This window comes from Doryrhamphus excisus, linkage group LG19 (genome assembly GCF_037039965.1).
Source record: "Doryrhamphus excisus strain RoL-2023G ecotype Guam linkage group LG19, RoL_Dexc_Guam_v1.1, whole genome shotgun sequence".
Classification (NCBI taxonomy): Eukaryota; Metazoa; Chordata; class Actinopteri; order Syngnathiformes; family Syngnathidae; genus Doryrhamphus; species Doryrhamphus excisus.
Genome location: NC_136375.1, coordinates 12,292,567 through 12,310,607, shown reverse-complemented (window position 1 = coordinate 12,310,607; position 18,041 = coordinate 12,292,567). Strand labels below are relative to the sequence as shown.

Here is an 18,041-nt window from a genome sequence, read left to right as displayed (position 1 = left end):
GGGGGAAAGTCAGGTATTAAGTCGAGGGAGAAATGTGCAGATTTACCCCAGAAACTGTGAGGCTTATTTTTGTTAAATGATTGGTTTTACAGCATGGAGCTTATGCCTGGTCGTCCTCCTACAGCCGCATAGCAATAATTGTAGCTTAAACCCAGTCGCCATGCTTTCCTGCCAGCCATACTTATTGTCCCCTTTCCACCTGCCTTCACCTCCTCTTATCCCCTCATTCCAGCCCCCGAGACAAAGATATCCCAGCACAGATTGCATGACATGTGCTTTCGCTGCAAATAAATCCACTTCACCCCCCACCCCACCCCCTCCGCAGCATTTCAGATTCTTTGTGAACACATTTATATTTCTCCTCTTTCTCCTCCACACAGCGTGGGGACCAATCAGAACTTCCAAGAGAACCACACCTTCAGCTTTTCGTCCCACTACGCCCACGGCATCACCTCGGCGATTTACCACCCGGGACACCGGTGAGCGTCCGTCCAATTCCTGCACCCATTTATCCAGCACAGGGAAAATGACATTATTTGAAACCAGATCGCATCGTTTTTGCATACATTGTAGTCACATGTATCATGTATGTCACTGTATCTACAGGCGTCCCACATCAATCATCTCAAATCAAATCAGCAAATCCCTCCTGAGGAGGAGACAAGATGACTTTTGAAGGACAACCGATGGCAGTTGGGAGTGTAACGTTAGAGTTTTGGGCAAAATGAACCTCTAAATCAGTGGTTTTCAATGTGAGCCTGCCAGAAGACTGTAGGGGCAGCAGCTTGAGAACAGTCAAGAAAAACATCATATTAGGTTTACAGTCGTGGCTCGCTCCATTGTGCTTCAAACATCGCTCCCTCACTCGATTATGCTTTTCCAAAAGTTCATACATCCATCTTCTACGTTATCCGAGGTCAGGTTTGTAAGCAGGGAAGCCCTGACTTCAAACTCCTCCATTTTGGGGCAGGATCTCATCCCTGGCTTGCGGGTGGCACTTGAAGTAATTACCAATTTGCCAATAGAAATACTACATCGAAAAATCTACAGCAGGGGTCTCAAACTCAATTTACTTGGGGGCCACTGGAGCTCGGGTCTAGCTGAGACTGGGACTGGGTTTTCAAAAAAAAAAAAAAACGCATTTATTAAAAACAAAAATATTTAAAAAACTTCACCTTGGTTCCAATTTTCTACAAGAAAAGCTCTGATAAAACATTCCACTGTTCTCAAATATCTTACTTTTTATTTTTCTACACAAAATAAGATGAAAAATAAATAAACAAATCAAGAATAAAGAAAATCAATCAATCAGTAATAAATAAATATAATAATAATAATAAAACGGCAAATAATAACTTAAGAAACCACATATAGTTGGTGGGTAGACAAATTATTTTTTTCAGATTAAAATGAACAAAGCATTATTAGAGCCCTGTAGACATGACAAAACACGACTATAGTCACATTTATACTCTTTTTATTTACAACATATTGCGCAACAGCAGGGTCTTGAGACACATGCTAACTCGCAAACTAGAGAGCTAGCGACCTAAACGGTAGCCTTAAAGTTATTTCCTTTAAACTTAAATAGCCAAAAACTTACCACTTCCACACGGATAGGGAGGATAATTATTAACAGTTATTTAACCTTTAACATGTACATTAAGCAAACGTAATATTTTTTTTCTGGGTACATGATACCATACAGCATCCATATCAAACTTGCGCGGGTCGCACTAACATTAAACTTTCATATCAAGGCGGGGGCCTCAAACTAGTGCCTTGCGGGCCACATTTGGCCTGCGGGCCGCGTGTTTGAGACCCCTGATGTACAGTTAATGCATGTAATCGCTGTCGGTATCGTGGACCTCGTACATGGAGGATTGGTATCGGAATCAGCAGCATAAAACCCTGATTGGAGCGTCCCTAGTTTTTAGGTCTTAATATTAATTGGTGAACTTCTTGTGCCATTTGTACTCCAGTTTGCAAATGAGGCCTTGACTTTTAATGCAATGCCGGTGGGCCAGTCTGGAGAGGAAAACGGTGGGGGGGGTGGGGGGGGTCATCCTTCTCTCCGCTTTGAGCTTTTGGCTAATCACATCTGGCTGGAATCCGTGACCTAAACGTGCACCTTCCGCCTTCGCCTCCTTCTCCTCCTCGTCCTCTCCAGTCTGCAAGAAGCCAGATTGGCTCTGGCAGGTGAAGCTTGCTTTGGCAGCTTAATGGCTCCTGACAGCCACTGTCAAATGTTTGCCAACTGACGGACGCCATGAAACTTTAATGATCCGCCGTGTTCAAAAGTGGGCCAGGGCGAGGGCGGTGAATGTTGATTAAAAGTGATCAGCGACAACCGGCGGTCACAACACATGTGACGTGTTCAGGTGCGAGCGAGACCTCCCCTCCTCCCCCGGAGGATCAGCCCAGCCCATTCCATCTGTAATAATCTGAGGTGACTCCAGATGTACCGTCGCTCCAGTTTACAGATGGAGTTGATACATTTGCATGTGCAGATGTCGTGCACCGCTTGGAGTGCATCTGCTCGAGTGCAACTACGCAGAATAAATATGTGAGACGCTATTCTCAACATCAGTCAGGTTAATTAATAAGAGTCCCAGAAGATGCCGCTCACTGTCTGATATGCGAGGCTCCACAAGGGGGCAGTGTTCAGCCAGGATGTGGGTTTGGCACCATATCACATTTTTTTTCCACTACATTTAACATTTAAAAAGGGCTACCGGCCATATGCTACGGTCTCAAAGCAAAGCATTCAGGTGGGCTCTTTTTTGAATTGGTGATCAAGAGGCTGCGTTTTTTGTCGTGTCCTAGCCTGCTGCTGGTAGGAGGCTGCGAGTCTGGGGACGACAACACATCCAAAGCCTCTTGCTGCGGCCTCACCGCCTGGAGGGCTCTGTCCGGCTCGCCTCACTACAAGCAGGTGACCAGCTACGAAGATGACATCAACCTGGTAAGGAACACACACCAATGCTAACTCTCATATACTTATATATACTGTACATGTATATACATGTTTCAGATCATCAAACAAATTTCAGTATTAGTCAAATTTACATATTAAATATGAGTCTGGGACAACTGAACATAAAATGCTGATCTTTTATTATTAAGGGAGAAAAATCCAAACCTACTTGGCCCTGTGTGAAAAAGTGATTGCCCCTTTGTTAAAACATGACTTAACTGAGATTCATTGAAATCTGTCAGTCTGGAAAAAGTCATTTCTAAAGCTTTGGGACTCCAGCAAACCACAGTGAGAGCCATTATCCACAAATGTCGAAAGCATAGAACAGTGGCGAACCTTCCCAGGAGTCGGTGGACAACCAAAATGACCCCAAGAGTGCAGTGACGGCTCATGCAAGAGGTCACAAAAGACCCCACAACAGCATCCAAAGACCGGGCAAGAACGCCCCGCATGGTAGCATTCCAAGACCAAAATCACTGCTGGAAAAAAAAAATATTAAGGCTCATTGACAAGACAAAAGTTAACGATGCATTTTAGAAAAAGAACCTCATAGCAACAGTAAAATATGGTGGTGGTAGTGTGATGGTCTGGAGCTGTTTTGCTGCTTCAGGACCTGGAAGACTTGCTGCGATAAATGCAAGCATGGATTTTGTTGTCGAACCAAAAGGAGAATATCAAGTCATCCTTTGGTGACCTGAAGCTGACACCGACCTGGGACACCGAACCACACCATCAAGTCCACCTGTGGATGGCTGAATAAAAACAAAAGGAAGACTTTGGAGTGCTTATATATACAGTATCTTTGAATGTGACCTTGCAGGGCGCCTCTCAGCCCAGTATGTAGCAAAGCACTGTACACTGTCGCATCTTTCTTCTTTCAGAGCCAGAAGCGAGGTTTCTTAAGGATGCCCACCTTCAGGCTGTTCAGCAGGCAAGGAGATGAAAAGGTAGCCTCTGTCCGCTTTTTCCGCTGCAGGACTAACGGCAGCGCTTTAACCTGACACTTGTGTGTCCTGCCGCAGGACGGCGTATTCCGCATGAGCCTCAGCCCCGACGGCACCCTGCTGGCTGTCATCCACTTCTCGGGTCGCCTGTCTCTCTGGGACGTCCCCTCGCTTAAGCAGAGGGCTGCGTGGGAGCAGGACCAACAGGTATTATGCTCGCTCGCCAATGCATGACTGGCGATTATGCAGCGCTGTCTGCATTTCACAGATGACATCTCATGTCATCGCCAGCACTCAAGTGAGGAGAAGATGCAAAGCCTGCCTTTTATAATATCTGACAAACACATTTCATGACACAAATGAATGTACTTTAGAGTAGTCAGTGGACAGCTTAACAGTATTGAATACACTCAGTGGTGTTCAAATACATTGCACCATACTGAAAAATCGTTTTACATTTTGTATACCAACCCCAGCACTTATACGGTATATTTCTGAGGAGTTACATACATGTATTTAAAGTTTTATGTTATCTTTTTTGCTTATTTTTCCTTTTTTTAAAAAAACATTTAGAAATATTCAAACAATTACAAAATAATCCACGTCAAAAGACACTGATTTATTTTTTTAAATAATGTAATAAATTGAATTAGTTATTCTTTCATTGTATTATTATTCATTTGTAATGTATTCATTGATTTTTTTTTACAAATAGATTTACTATATTAAATCAAAAATAGATTTTTTTAAAATGTGAAATGTTAATGTGAAATATTCAAACAATTACAAAATAATGCATGTCAAAAGACACTGATTTATTTTTTTAAAATAATGTAATAAATGGAATTAGTTATTCTTTCATTGTGTTATAATTTATTTGTAATGTATTTAATGATTTTTTTACAAATAGATTTACTATATTAAGTCAAAAATATAGATTTTTAAATGTGAAATGTTAATGTGAAATATTCAAACATTACAAAATAATGCACATCAAAATACACTGATTTATTTTTTAAATAATGCAATAAATGGAATTAGTTATTCTCTCATTGTATTATTCATTTTTAATGTATTTATTGATTTTTTTACAAATAGATTTACTATATTAAGTCAAAAATATTGATTTTTTTAAATGTGAAATGTTAATGTGAAATATTCAAACAATTACAAAATAATGCACGTCAAAAGACACTGATTTATTTTTTAAAATAATGTAATAAATGGAATTAGTTATTCTTTCATTGTATTATTATTCATTTGTAATGTATTTAATGATTTTTTTTACAAATAGATTTACTATATTAAGTCAAAAATGTCGATTTTTTAAAATGTGAAATGTTAATGTGAAATATTCAAACAATTACAAAATAATGCACGTCAAAAGACACTGATTTATTTTTTTAAATAATGTAATAAATGGAATTAGTTATTCTTTCATTGTATTATTATTCATTTGTAATGTATTCATTGATTTTTTTTACAAATAGATTTACTATATTAAGTCAAAAATATAGATTTTTTAAAATGTGAAATGTTAATGTGAAATATTCAAACAATTACAAAATAATGCACGTCAAAAGACACTGATTTATTTTTTTAAATAATGTAATAAATGGAATTAGTTATTCTTTCATTGTATTATTATTCATTTGTAATGTATTTAATGATTTTTTTACAAATAGAGTTACTATATTAAGTCAAAAATATTGATTTTTTAAATGTGAAATGTTAATGTGAAATATTCAAACAATTACTTCTTTCATTGTATTATTATTCATTTGTAATGTATTTATTGATTTTTTTTACATTTAAAAAAAATAGATTTACTATATTATGTAAAAAGACATTAACATTTTAAAATTGTATTTGCATTAAAATGTTATGAATTATACAATAGTTTAAAAAAATGTTTTTTCTTTTTTTTTTATTTTTAGAATGTGTTGAGAAAAAATACCATGGGCCACAAATGGCCCCCAGGCCACACTTTGGACATCCCTGGTCTAAATAGCTGGCAACACAAGCAAACAGCAAGATAAATCTGTCTATAACTCATCCTGCCATACAAAGTATACACTGACTACTCTAAAGTACGTCCAAGAAGGTATAATAAAACGGGTGGTGAAATCGGGAGATACTCTCCTTACTTCCCTACGTCAACATGTTAGGCGTGAAGGAGATGAAGAGATGTTTTTGCAGATTTCTGCAGCATGTGTGCGTTGTTTTTCCTGCGCCAGTGATTCATTTTGTCTTCCTCTCTCCCTCTTCGGCCCTCCCCGCAGCCAGGATTTGAGGAGATCAATCCGGAGTGGAAGACGTCGCTGGAGAGAAGGAAGAAAATAAAAGGTACTTTGGCCGGCGGGGCTTAGCAGAGACGGCTTTGAACGCTGACACAGCAGAGCGAGGCGGATTGAATTTAATGATCTTTGACACGTCTTATTCACTGAATTATACACTTATTTAGACACACAACCGGAGGCGGATGAACTTTATTCTTTTGACCACGCCTGCGAGTTGCTCCAAAGTGTGTCTGTGTATGTGTTTTGGGGCTTTTTGTGACAGTTTTGGGGCATTAGTACAGATGTCCGTGACAGCTCGGGTAAACAAGGATCTAAAAGTGTGAGTCTAATCATGACAAGCTCCGTGTGTAAATACCTGTCATCGCGCACACGTCAGCTCGGCGTCACGCTCTCATAGCAGCTGTCGCGTGTAGAAATGTTACTTACTCACGTGTACATGGGCAGAGGCTGGTGTTGACATTCTAAACACCTAAATAGAAATATAACCACAAATGCAGCAAGTACTCTTGCAAAATTGGGACCTCTAATCTTGACGGATTTGAAATAAAGGATGTCTTTGAGCTTGAATTTATGAGGTTTCTCATATTAATATGAAAGAGCAGGAATACAGTATGTATGTGTCCCATGACTGGATGCAGATAAAGAGCAGTACCAGCCGCTATTGGACATCAACTGGTGGAGTGAAAACGTCCTCATTCTGGCTCGCTGCTCCGGGTCCGTCACCGTCTCGTCCGTCAGGACCCTCAGGAACCTCCTGGGCAAATCCTGCGAGTGGTTCGAGCCCTCGCCCCGGGTCACGGCCGCACACGATGGCGGGTTCCTCAGCCTGGAGGTAAATGTCAAAATGTCCCCGGTTGGTTATTTTTGGCACTAGCTTCACAACTATGCTTTGTTTGTATTTTGCCCATAAGTGCGAATTGAAGCATGCCCACAAGCGCGGGCGTGTGGAGAGCAACCTCAGCGGCGAAGATGAGGATGGTGGCGACGGCGGCGGAGACTCGGATTCTGACGACGAGTCCTCCGCAAAGGCCCGCTACTTTGGCTACATCAAACAGGGCCTGTACTATGTCACGGAGATGGAACGCTTTGCGCCGCCACGCAAGCGCCCGCGCACCGTGGTCAAGAACTACCGGCTGGTTAGTCTGAGGTCCACCACTCCTGAAGAACTCTACCAGAGGAAGGTAGGTGGGCCACGAAACTTGGAAATAATTGACCATATTGTATATGACCGGGGTTATGGTTTTCTGCGTAGAATACTGGTTGCAATTTTGTTTTAAAAAATTTTCTGAAATCAATTTTAATTTAGGGGCGGCACGGTGGTCGAGTGGTTAGCGCGCAGACCTCACAGTGAGGAGACCAGGGTTCAATTCCACCCTCGGCCATCTCTGTGTGGCGTTTGCATGTTCTCCCCGTGCATGCGTGGGTTTTCTCCGGGTGCTCCGGTTTCCTCCCACATTCCAAAAACATGCTAGGTTTATTAGCGACACCAAATTGTCCATACGTATGAATGTGAGTGTGAATGGTTGTTTGTCTATATGTGCCCTGTGATTGGCTGGCGACCAGTCCAGGGTGTACCCCGCCTCTCGCCCGAAGACAGCTGGGATAGGCTCCAGCGCCCCCCGCGACCCTCGTGAGGAGAAGCGGTAGAAAATGAATGAATGAATTAATTTTAATTTATTTTACATTTGTATTTACATCATATTTATTTTTGTATTTTTTTTACACTTTAATTTGAGTCATTTTTCTTTTTATTGCTTACACTTTTGTCATTTTTATTTATTATTTTTTTACAAATATTTAAGTATTTTTTTGTTTGTGTATATATTTTTTTACACTTAAGTATTTTTACAATACTATTAAGTCAATTTGATTTATTTTTACTATTTTTTTATTTTATTGGATTAAACAATACAAATGCATATTGCAACGCCACATCATCATTAGGCTAAAACTAACCCGTCTCATGATGGTCTAAACCTGGCTCAAATCTATGCTGAGGGACATCCGCTCTGTGTAATAAAACAAATGTCATGCTAATTTTGTAGGATTCCAGCAGATCCCATTTGAAAAGATTGTAAAACATTGCTCGGTATTTTTGTGGCATGATGCAAGAATAGACTGTATTATTTCTGATGTGGCGCTGCACAGCAGGGCGCAACTTTTCTTGTCTGATTTCCGACTACATTCTCTTGAGATCCCAGTTGAGTACAACAATATGGAGTGCGGAAAATCCCAGCATTAATCAGCTCACAAGAGCCTTCATTGGATCAGTTTCAAAACTACAGAAAAAAAAAAAAATCCAAAACATGTTGTCTCTGATGCAATCTCTCAGCGCTCGGGCGTTCTCAGAAATGCTAATTGTGGCATTAAAAAAAAAAACAAGCTGGCGACAAATTGCAGCAAAGACGGCGACAATATGCACTTTCACAAAGCTTCTCAGTACCACCGCACCCCCCACCCCTCCTCCGAATTTGATTCATGGATCATCAGTCATTTTTACGAGGCATCATCTAGTGCCTTCTTCATCACTGTCATCATCATTGGATGGCCATTAGTCTTTGCCATCAATTCTAACAGTGGAGACTCAAAAGTAATATATCATTATTATCACTTTGGAACACTCGCTGTCCAGGCCTGCTGCACAGCTTTTTGGCTGCTCTGTGGTTGGCTTAGCGCCGTTCATGCTGCTATTTTTGTCAAAGGCTGCAGTGTAAAGAACATATGCATAATGTCAGGATTAGATTGTGGAGGGGCTTTGGTGAGATATTACTATATTACTATTTTTATATCTTGTTTAGATTTCATAGAAAGTTAAAAAATGTACTTTTGTAGAGCACCCTTGCTGCAATTAGAAAAATCATGGGAGCAAAGCCGAGTTGAGCTTATATACTTTGGAAAAGATGGTGTATTTTATGAGCGAGGGTGAACAGGCAAGCGAACACACCGGAATTGGCATGATCCATCCACAATCTCATGAGCAGAGCAAACACTTTTTTTAACCGAGCCAGTCCCTGACAAGCGTGACTCCACCGTGAGACCACCTCAGGCCCGACCTCACCTCATCTCTCACCTCATCTCTCACCTCATCTCTCACCTCATCTCTCACCTCATCTCGCACCTCATCTGACCACAGGAGGAAAAGAGATTCAGGGTGATTTCCTCGCGTCAGGGCCTTTTTGTTTTTTTTTCCTTCCCCTCTACACGATCAGCTCTCCCTGGCAAGGCTGCTGACATTTTCATTAGGCGAATCCGCCGGGAGAGAGAAGCGATTTTTGATGTCCTCCTACGAGAGCTTTAACTGTGTGGTGGTTCTCGCTGCCCTCCAGGAACCGCAGTCTGGCTAATGTGTTGCTTTGTACTCCCATGCACAGATAGAGATGGATTCGCTGTGTGTGTGTGTGTGTGTGTGTGTGTGTGCGCGCGTGTCCGTCTTCCACACAATACGAGTGGGCTCACAGTTGTTGAATCAAATTTTATGGCATTGATATGACACAAAAGCTTTCAGTGTAAGCGGGGGTATTTTAACTTGAAGGCTGATGCTTATCATACCTTTTTTTTTTTGTACCTGACACGTACCCAAGGTAACCAAAAATGACATTTGTGGGTTCTTTTCAACATATCTCGTGGGCTTGTAAATGTCCCTTTCAATATTACAAGCCGCCTTGTTGTCGCTTCGAACGTCAGCACCTGCAACCACAATAGGAGATTTGAATATGTTAGCTTGCCCCACAATAGTTTCTGTGTGTCTGTGGCTTTAATGCTGTCAGGAAGATATGGTTTGTCATAACATTATAACATCTTCTTACTTCTAACATGCCGTGTGTCCATTACTAGTATTAGTACACAATAATGTAATGGTAATGGTTTTATTTCATTTGAACATGCATCAGATTACAATTGAATGCATCACATAATCAGTTGACAGTTCCACATGTCCAAAAGGAGTAGGAAGAAGCAAAGCTTATTAAATCCTACCCCTCCATCTGGTACTTTTACAATCAGTAACTGTTACATTTGTTCACTTCACACTTGCTAGGTCTCCTGATTATCACCTGTTTCAAATACCCTTGGTTGTCTGGGCATGTGAGTCTGCCCTTCATTGTGTCCATTTCTCATATGTGCTTTCCTTTTTGCCGTGTTTTGTCAAACATTTGTTTTCTAGAAGACATTTGTTCAGGTTTGTCTTCCTTGTATGCAAGTTTTATGAATATATTTTCCGTTGCGATCATGTGGCCGATCACTGATGCCAAGTTATCGGAGTTCCAAGTTTTAGATGCAGGCTCGAGCTATTTTTTTTTGCTAATCAGATGGAAAAACCTTTCCATAAAACATTTTAGAAGTGCAATAACAAACCATATTTTCCTGACAGACGGCACAAAAAGTGGAGGCTCTGAATTCCAGCGCTAAGGCACTGCTTGTCCTTTTTAGACATGTACTGTACATATGCTAAAAACACAGCAGATGGCCTCGCCTGCAAGCCCCTCTCCCAGGTTCTACAAATAATGAATAAAAAAAAAAAAAAACTGTTTTCACTCAAAATATCGAGCATCACAGAAAACAAGCACAATACATCGCTGTCCATGGTTCTGAAAGCAACAACCTTATTTAAATAGGCCATAGGCAAACACAAAACATTCATTCATTCATTTTCTACCGCTTTTCCTCACAAGGGTCGCGGAGGTGCTGGAGCCTATCCCAGCTGTCTTCAGGCGAGAGGCAGGGTACACCCTGGACTGGTGGCCAGCCAATCACAGGGCACATATAGACAAACAACCATTCACACTCACATTCATACGTATGGACAATTTGGAGTGGCCAATTAACCTAGCATGTTTTTGGAATGTGGGAGGAAACCGGAGTACCCGGAGAAAACCCACGCATGCACCGGGAGAACATGCAAACTCCACACAGAGGGTGGAATTGAACCCTGGTCTCCTAGCTGTGAGGTCTGTGCGCTAACCACTCGACCGCCATGCCAAACCCAAAACCGTGATTTTTTTTTTTTTTAAATCGAGTCATTGAATGATGTAGTGAGTGACGACTGCATTTTGATTTTGCTAATATTAGCTACACTGACTCGTCCTCCACATGCTTTTCACCTGATTCAAGCAGCCTTGGGTTTTATTAAATTGTACCTCTCATAATTTGCAAAGAACTTGTCTGCTAGCAGCAGATTTTCAGTCTCCGCCTGTATAAAATGAGTCTCCTTATTGTGTGTTGATTTTATGTCATTCTTACCCAACAGATTGACAGTGAAGAGTACGGTGAGGCCTTGTCTCTTGCCCAAGCGTACAATCTGGACTCGGACCTGGTCTACCAGAGACAATGGAGGAAGAGTACAGTCAGCATCGCCTCCATTCAAGACTACCTGGTAGGACATGAAAAGAGCCAAGTGTTGTGAGAAACACACAGAAAGCCATAAGTAGCCAAGTGGGGGTGGCAGTTTCACAAAAAAACCAAACCAGAACTCTATTTCACGCATCATTTTTTAAACTAATTTCCAGCTTATTTCCACCTCCATTTCCCCTGAGCTCATTCATTCCCGTCTGTCTTCCTCTCTGACCCAGAGCAAGATCCGTAAGCGCTCGTGGGTGCTGCACGAGTGCGTGGAGCGCGTCCCGGAGAACGTGGATGCGGCCAAGGAACTGCTGCAGTACGGCCTAAAGGGGACTGACTTGGAGGCCCTCATTGCCGTAGGGAACAGGGAGGACGGGGGCAGGTAGCGTCCCTCCTAGATTATGTCCTCTGAATTTAATAAAGCATGACTCAAGAGGATTAAAAAATAAAAATATACTTTTAGGTTTATCATGCCGGGCGACGTTGACCTAGACGACCTTCCGTATGAGGACCTGTCAGACGAGGACGAGATGGAGATGAAGAAGGAGAAGGACAGCAAGAGGAGACGAGAACTTCTGGCCAAGGTTGACTTCAGCAGGTACGTCTCGTGATGCAAACTGTGACTTTTTTTTTTTTTTTTTTTAGCACTGTAGCTAACACTGTGTGTTAGTGTATGCTAGTGTACCAAATGTCCTCATAAAGGACCACCGGGGGGCCTGCAGAGAGTACTTTGGCAGGCTAAGTGACCTCAAGTGCCCAACGGAAAACAACTAATCAGAAAAATATAACAGCATAGATACAAGTCACGGAAATCCCCATATTTCACCAATAATGTGGAAAATATGACAGATGGAGCACAACAGGACGCATCATCATTCGGAGGCGGTTCCCTGTTGTCATCAAAGATTGTTCCTCGCCGGCTGTCTGCTTTATTTATTTATTTATGTATTTTGCAGCCTTGACATGCCCTTTTCAGCCGCCTTCTATCAGTAATAGTTTCTAATAATCAGCTTTTAACTGCGCGCAAAAAATATGGAAATGGCATGCCAAAGGGCCGTGCCTTTATGCATGCTGGGGCGAGGATCCATTAGTGCACTAGTCTCTGGACCACATGCTGACTATATAATATTTAGATATATTTTTCAAAAAAAAAACTCTTTTTCCAATGTTCAATTCATTTCTGCGTCTTGTGTGGACTCTGAACCTTATATCATCTTTATTTATATTCTCAACTGCAGCAAGTACCATTCTTTTATTCAGGGTAAGGTTATTTTTATTACATTTTATTTTACAGATAAAATATTAAAAAAAAAAAACGAAACTAAAACCCATTTTGTCTCGTACTTCGGTACGTGACCAAAAATAAAAAATAAAATTAGAAAAAACCTTAAACTATATTAGGAAAGCAGGAAGTGAACAAATGTAACAGTTACTGATTGTAAAAGTACCAGATGGAGGGGTAGGATTTAATAAGCTTTGCTTCTTCCTACTCCTTTTGGACATGTGGAACTGTGAACTGATTATGGGATGCATTCAATAGTAATCTGATGCATGTTCAAATGAAATAATACCATTACCATTACCATATACTATAAAATAACTAATAATTTTTGTAATGAATTATGTTTAATTAACACCCTACAGTGATGGACGACTGTAACGGTAAAGTTAACTTCAGCCAGCCTGTGTATCCCGAGGGTGGAATAAAAAGGAGGCGTTTATGTATTCTTTTGGATGGCCATTCCTTCTGGTAAGGCGTCTAATAGAGCAGAGGGCAGAGGAAGGAAAGGAAGAAAAGCGTGGCTCGTAGGAAGGTGTAGGCAACAACAAAACAAGAAGAGGTAATGGGAGAGCGGGGCTGCCACATTTCACGGTGATAGTTTGATGAGGTCACAGCCCAGAGAAAGGGATCAGAGGCGGGGGTCATGAGCAGGCATGAGGAGGGAGGGCATGGGGTAGGAAGCAGGAGAAGTTGGTGTAGGGAGATTAGTGGTTAATCTGTTGGATGTAATTTATGCCTTTGTTGTTAAGTGCCTGGGGGGAAAGACTAATGAAAAAGCCTTTAGTGGTCACTAATCACCTCTCGTACATGCAGATGCACTCGTACCGCCAAGCTTTCCTCGGCATATTAGACACTATTAAAATGTCCAAAGGTAAACACTGGGAAATGTGCATTTACTGAAATAAATGGCACTCATTAAAAATACATTTGCGGCAGTGGCATAAGCGGGCAGACGTTGTTCCTGCAGCTGGATGACTCTCTATTGTCTCTATTGTTGCTCGCACTTAGGATGCTTAACCCCGGTGGCCGGCTTTGAACGGGGGGCAAGCAGAAGTGTGTCGTTCTGAGCCTCTCGCTCTTATTTGTGCACTTTCATTTGTGTCCCTTTGGTGGAAAATTTGCTGTTACTCCAAAAATGTGCTCTGGGTTCAAATGAATTGGCATCTTTAAATATTTTTGTTCTTGTACGCGACTCAAGATCTACCCAAGTGTGTGCAGCACAAAGCCGCTCGCTAATGGATGCACCCGAGTCGCCTTGAGGCCTGCAGCAGAGGCCAGCGACAGTGATGATAATTCTCTTAATTTCTTTTTAACTACACTGCCATTACAGAAATGGCCCAGTATCGATCACATCTGCTCTGTGGTGCGTGCGAGTGTGTGTATAAAGACTATATTTAACTATTGTCTTGTCACAATGACTGCATCATTTGCCCCCTTGCTGTGCTTTAAGGCTATCGCGTCCCCGCTGTGTGCGCGCTTTGAAGATAGCATCATAGCTTCTGTTGTTGTCAGCAACCAAGCTGTTGTCATTGTTCGCATGAGAATTTGGTAGAAATAGTCATTGCACTGACGTGAATCATGAGGTTCAAGCCAGTGCAGACAGGGGAAAAGTTCAAATAATTGTGATCTAGGAGTGTCACAAGATCTGGCAAGATTAAAACGTGACAAGATTTCTTGTCTTGTGATAATAAATACCGAAATTAACCATAGCATAAATGATGAATCAATGATTTTGCCGGCCTCCATATATTGCCATGTGCATGCGTGTCTGTTTTCCTCGTCTCTCTATAGGCAGTGCATTGGTTCAGCAACCATACGCTTCATATAGCAACAACATTCCATAGAACAACACTTCTTGTCGCTTTGTCTCTGTGGGGGGAGCCGGGGTCGCTAGCATACACACACAGCAACAGAGTGGAGCTTCATGAGGAGCAATGCAAGGTAAAGATGGCTGCAAATGCCACAACTTCCATGAAGGAATATTAATGAGAAATGTGCACCCGTCAACACAAAAATTCCGTATGCTGAATTTATTTGGGAGTGGTTGCATCATGGAAGTGAACATTCACAGAGGAGCTAGCCTCAACTCGCATCTTTCGTTCTTTTAGCGATTTTTATAATTGAAAATGCCTAATGTGGGCCAACAACCTAAAAAAAACTCAAACAGAATGGGCTTGCTTTTGTCCAGTGTACAATCTAATTTTGAGCAATGACGTAAACTAGTTAGGATGGGCTCAAAAGAATTACTGGAGGCCCGCTTGTTGCTAGGCAGACTTCATAGGGCTCTAATGTAGCTGCCCTATAGACTAATTAAAACAAAAAATAAAAGGGAGTGACAGAAATCACTCAAATGGATTCATACACATTACCAGTTATTGAGCCACCATTCTGTATTAAAGCTGCAACAGTTAATCAATGATTAATAATAACTAATTAGTTAATTAACTAATTAATGCAAGCTACATTTTTGCCTTTTTTCCCCTGGTATGTTCTGATACCAAACTACTAATTGTTTGCGTTTGGTTCATATTGATTTTGTCCGTTGAGGACCTAACATGTACTCGATTAATCGAAACAACAAGATTCAGATTAATCGAGTAAGAAAACAATTGAAAGTCACATCTAAAATACGGACAGAAAGAGACGCGATTTCAGTATGTTTGAGTGAACTCTCTTTATTCTTCATGTTATGACCATTTTTGAAAGTTTCTCGCATTTTGCCAACCAGTCAGTCATTCTGAAAAGTGATATTGCAAAAAGAAATAAAAATGCAAACTTCCTCAGGACTTGGTTATATTTCAGCTGCCACACATCGGTACAGGTGCAAAAAAAACAAAAAAAAAACAACAAAAACACATTATTTAGGCTTTCACCCTTTTTTTTGTCACGCCCTCATCCGTCTGCGCAGTTTAATTTTGCGATTCTCGAGGGGCTTTCTGCATATGAGAACAAGATGGACAGTACTTCGGCTGTTGAGTTGGAGTGGAGAAAAAAAAGGAAAAAATCTGTCATTTGCAGATGCGGTGAGTGACTACGTGGCCAATCTCTAAGTATGCATGCAGTCCTCTGTCCTGCACGATAATGGCTTTCATCACATGCAATATTTGTGTGCGTTATGCTGTCGCAGTCATGCCATGAGACTGACTAAAGACATGGAGTGATGCATTTCCAATGGAATTAATATGGAACACACTAGGTCTAGGGTGTGTGTGTGTGTGTGTGAGACCACATTCTAGTTTGTAGGACCTGGCTAGTCGGGGTTCTAAACGTGCCGAGACAATAACACATGTTTGTGACGTAAATCGCTGCTGGTCGCTCAGTAATCAAGCATTTGTTATGTGTAAAGATACGCCGCTTAAACAATAAATGCACATGCTAATGTTGCTGTAGCTCCACAGTCTCCACTTTGCTGCGGTTCTCCCATTTTTTTGCCGCTCTCAGTCTGTAGTTCTCCTCTATTGTTAGCGTGTCTCATTCTGCCCTCAATACTTTTTTTTTTTTTGCTGCCCTCAATCTCCTTTTGGAGATAAGACTGTAGTCTTCTTCTCTGTTGTTGGTTGTCAGCGTGTCTCATTCTACGGTCAACTCAATGTTGTTTTCTCCCTGCCCTCAGTCTCCTCATGGATAAAATGCATCAGAGATTTATGCAGAGAAGACTGTTCCTCTCCTCTGTTGTTGTTTCTTTGAATTTCTTGTTTTGTCTTTGTCACAGTGTCTTCATAGCGATGCCCACAGTCTCATTTTGGATAAAATGTGCCTCTTTGCGCAGATAAGACTGTGTGGCCTTCCTCTCTGCTGTTGGTTGTCAGTGTGTCTCATTCTACGGTCAACTCAATGTTGTTTTCTCCCTGCCCTCAGTCTCCTCATGGATAAAATGCATCAGAGATTTATGCAGAGAAGACTGTTCCTCTCCTCTGTTGTTGTTTCTTTGAATTTCTTGTTTTGTCTTCGTCACAGTGTCTTCATAGCGATGCCCACAGTCTCATTTTGGATAAAATGTGCCTCTTTGCGCAGATAAGACTGTGTGGCCTTCCTCTCCGCTGTTGGTTGTCAGTGTGTCTCATTCTACGGTCAACTCAATGTTGTTTTCTCCCTGCCCTCAGTCTCCTCATGGATAAAGCGCATCAGAGATTTATGCAGAGAAGACTGTTCCTCTCCTCTGTTGTTGTTCCTTTGAATTTCTTGTTTTGTGTTTGTCACAGTGTCTTCATAGCGATGCCCACAGTCTCATTTTGGATAATATATGTTTCTTTACACAGAGAAGACTGTAGTTCTCAAGTATTGTTGTTGTTTGTTAGCAGGTGTCATTGTGCTGTGCTCAACACGATGATGTTTTTTTGCTGCCCTCAGTCTCCACATGGATAAAATGTGTGTCTACAAGCAGAGGAGACTATAGTTCTCCTGTATAGTTTTTGTTTGTAGGTATATAATTTAGAATTTGTAGTTTCATATGCTACTATTACAGTTGGTTGAAAGCCAAAAGACAAGCAATCAAGCGTTAGCATTGGACTTCTTTCCGAGCCACGTCCACTTTTTTTGTTTATGTCAAAATGTCATAATAGAGTCGTCACTCCTGCCGTTATTTCCCCACCTCCAAGAACTTCCGTGCTCCGAATAGCCCAGCAATAATTACCGCTGGTACGAGTGCTTAAGCCGCTGTGCTTTGAGGCGGCGGCGAGTGCGTTGAGCCAGTGTTAATCTCTGGTAGAGTGTGTAGAGGCGGCCCGATAAGGACTGATAGTGCACTCTGTAATGAGGGATTAAGGATTAAGACGGCAGTGACGGAGGGGTCAGCTCCCCTGTGGTCACTCTTGACTCCATCCAGGTTATTAGGGAGCTTTTGACACTTCTTCTCCTCACTGAAGGTGTTTTTGGCCATTTTATGCGTCTTCTTGTCAAGTGTACCAATATTTAGGCCATGGAGTGAGTTATTATTTTATGATCTGAGCGTGTGTGGCTGTGTTTTACAGCTTTCCATTCCCTGGTGCTTTCTTCGCCTGATTGAATTAAAGGTATATGTTTGCGGTCATGCTCTTTATTTACGACCATGATTCAATTACGCCCAAAATGGATTTTTGCCCTTGCAGGACAATCAGTCACCACCGCTGACAGCTATGGCATCAAACACATAAAAAACTCCATCGGCCTCTTGTTGTTATGGACGGTTGATTTGTGGTGATTAGAAAGAGATTATACCCACT

General features: G+C 41.4%; 1 protein-coding gene across 1 annotated transcript in view; it reads left to right on the top strand.

Moving 5' to 3' along the window:
• The window catches only part of nbas (NBAS subunit of NRZ tethering complex), a 109,991-nt gene that overhangs the window by 9,523 nt on the left and 82,427 nt on the right, over positions 1-18,041 (top strand). Inside the window, exons 9-18 of the mRNA XM_058056689.2 lie at positions 381-479; positions 2,827-2,965; positions 3,859-3,924; positions 4,000-4,128; positions 6,204-6,267; positions 6,860-7,053; positions 7,133-7,402; positions 11,467-11,592; positions 11,789-11,940; positions 12,022-12,156. Of these exons, the coding sequence (XP_057912672.2) occupies positions 381-479; positions 2,827-2,965; positions 3,859-3,924; positions 4,000-4,128; positions 6,204-6,267; positions 6,860-7,053; positions 7,133-7,402; positions 11,467-11,592; positions 11,789-11,940; positions 12,022-12,156 (1,374 nt within the window). The remainder of the gene's footprint in view (positions 1-380; positions 480-2,826; positions 2,966-3,858; positions 3,925-3,999; positions 4,129-6,203; positions 6,268-6,859; positions 7,054-7,132; positions 7,403-11,466; positions 11,593-11,788; positions 11,941-12,021; positions 12,157-18,041) is intronic.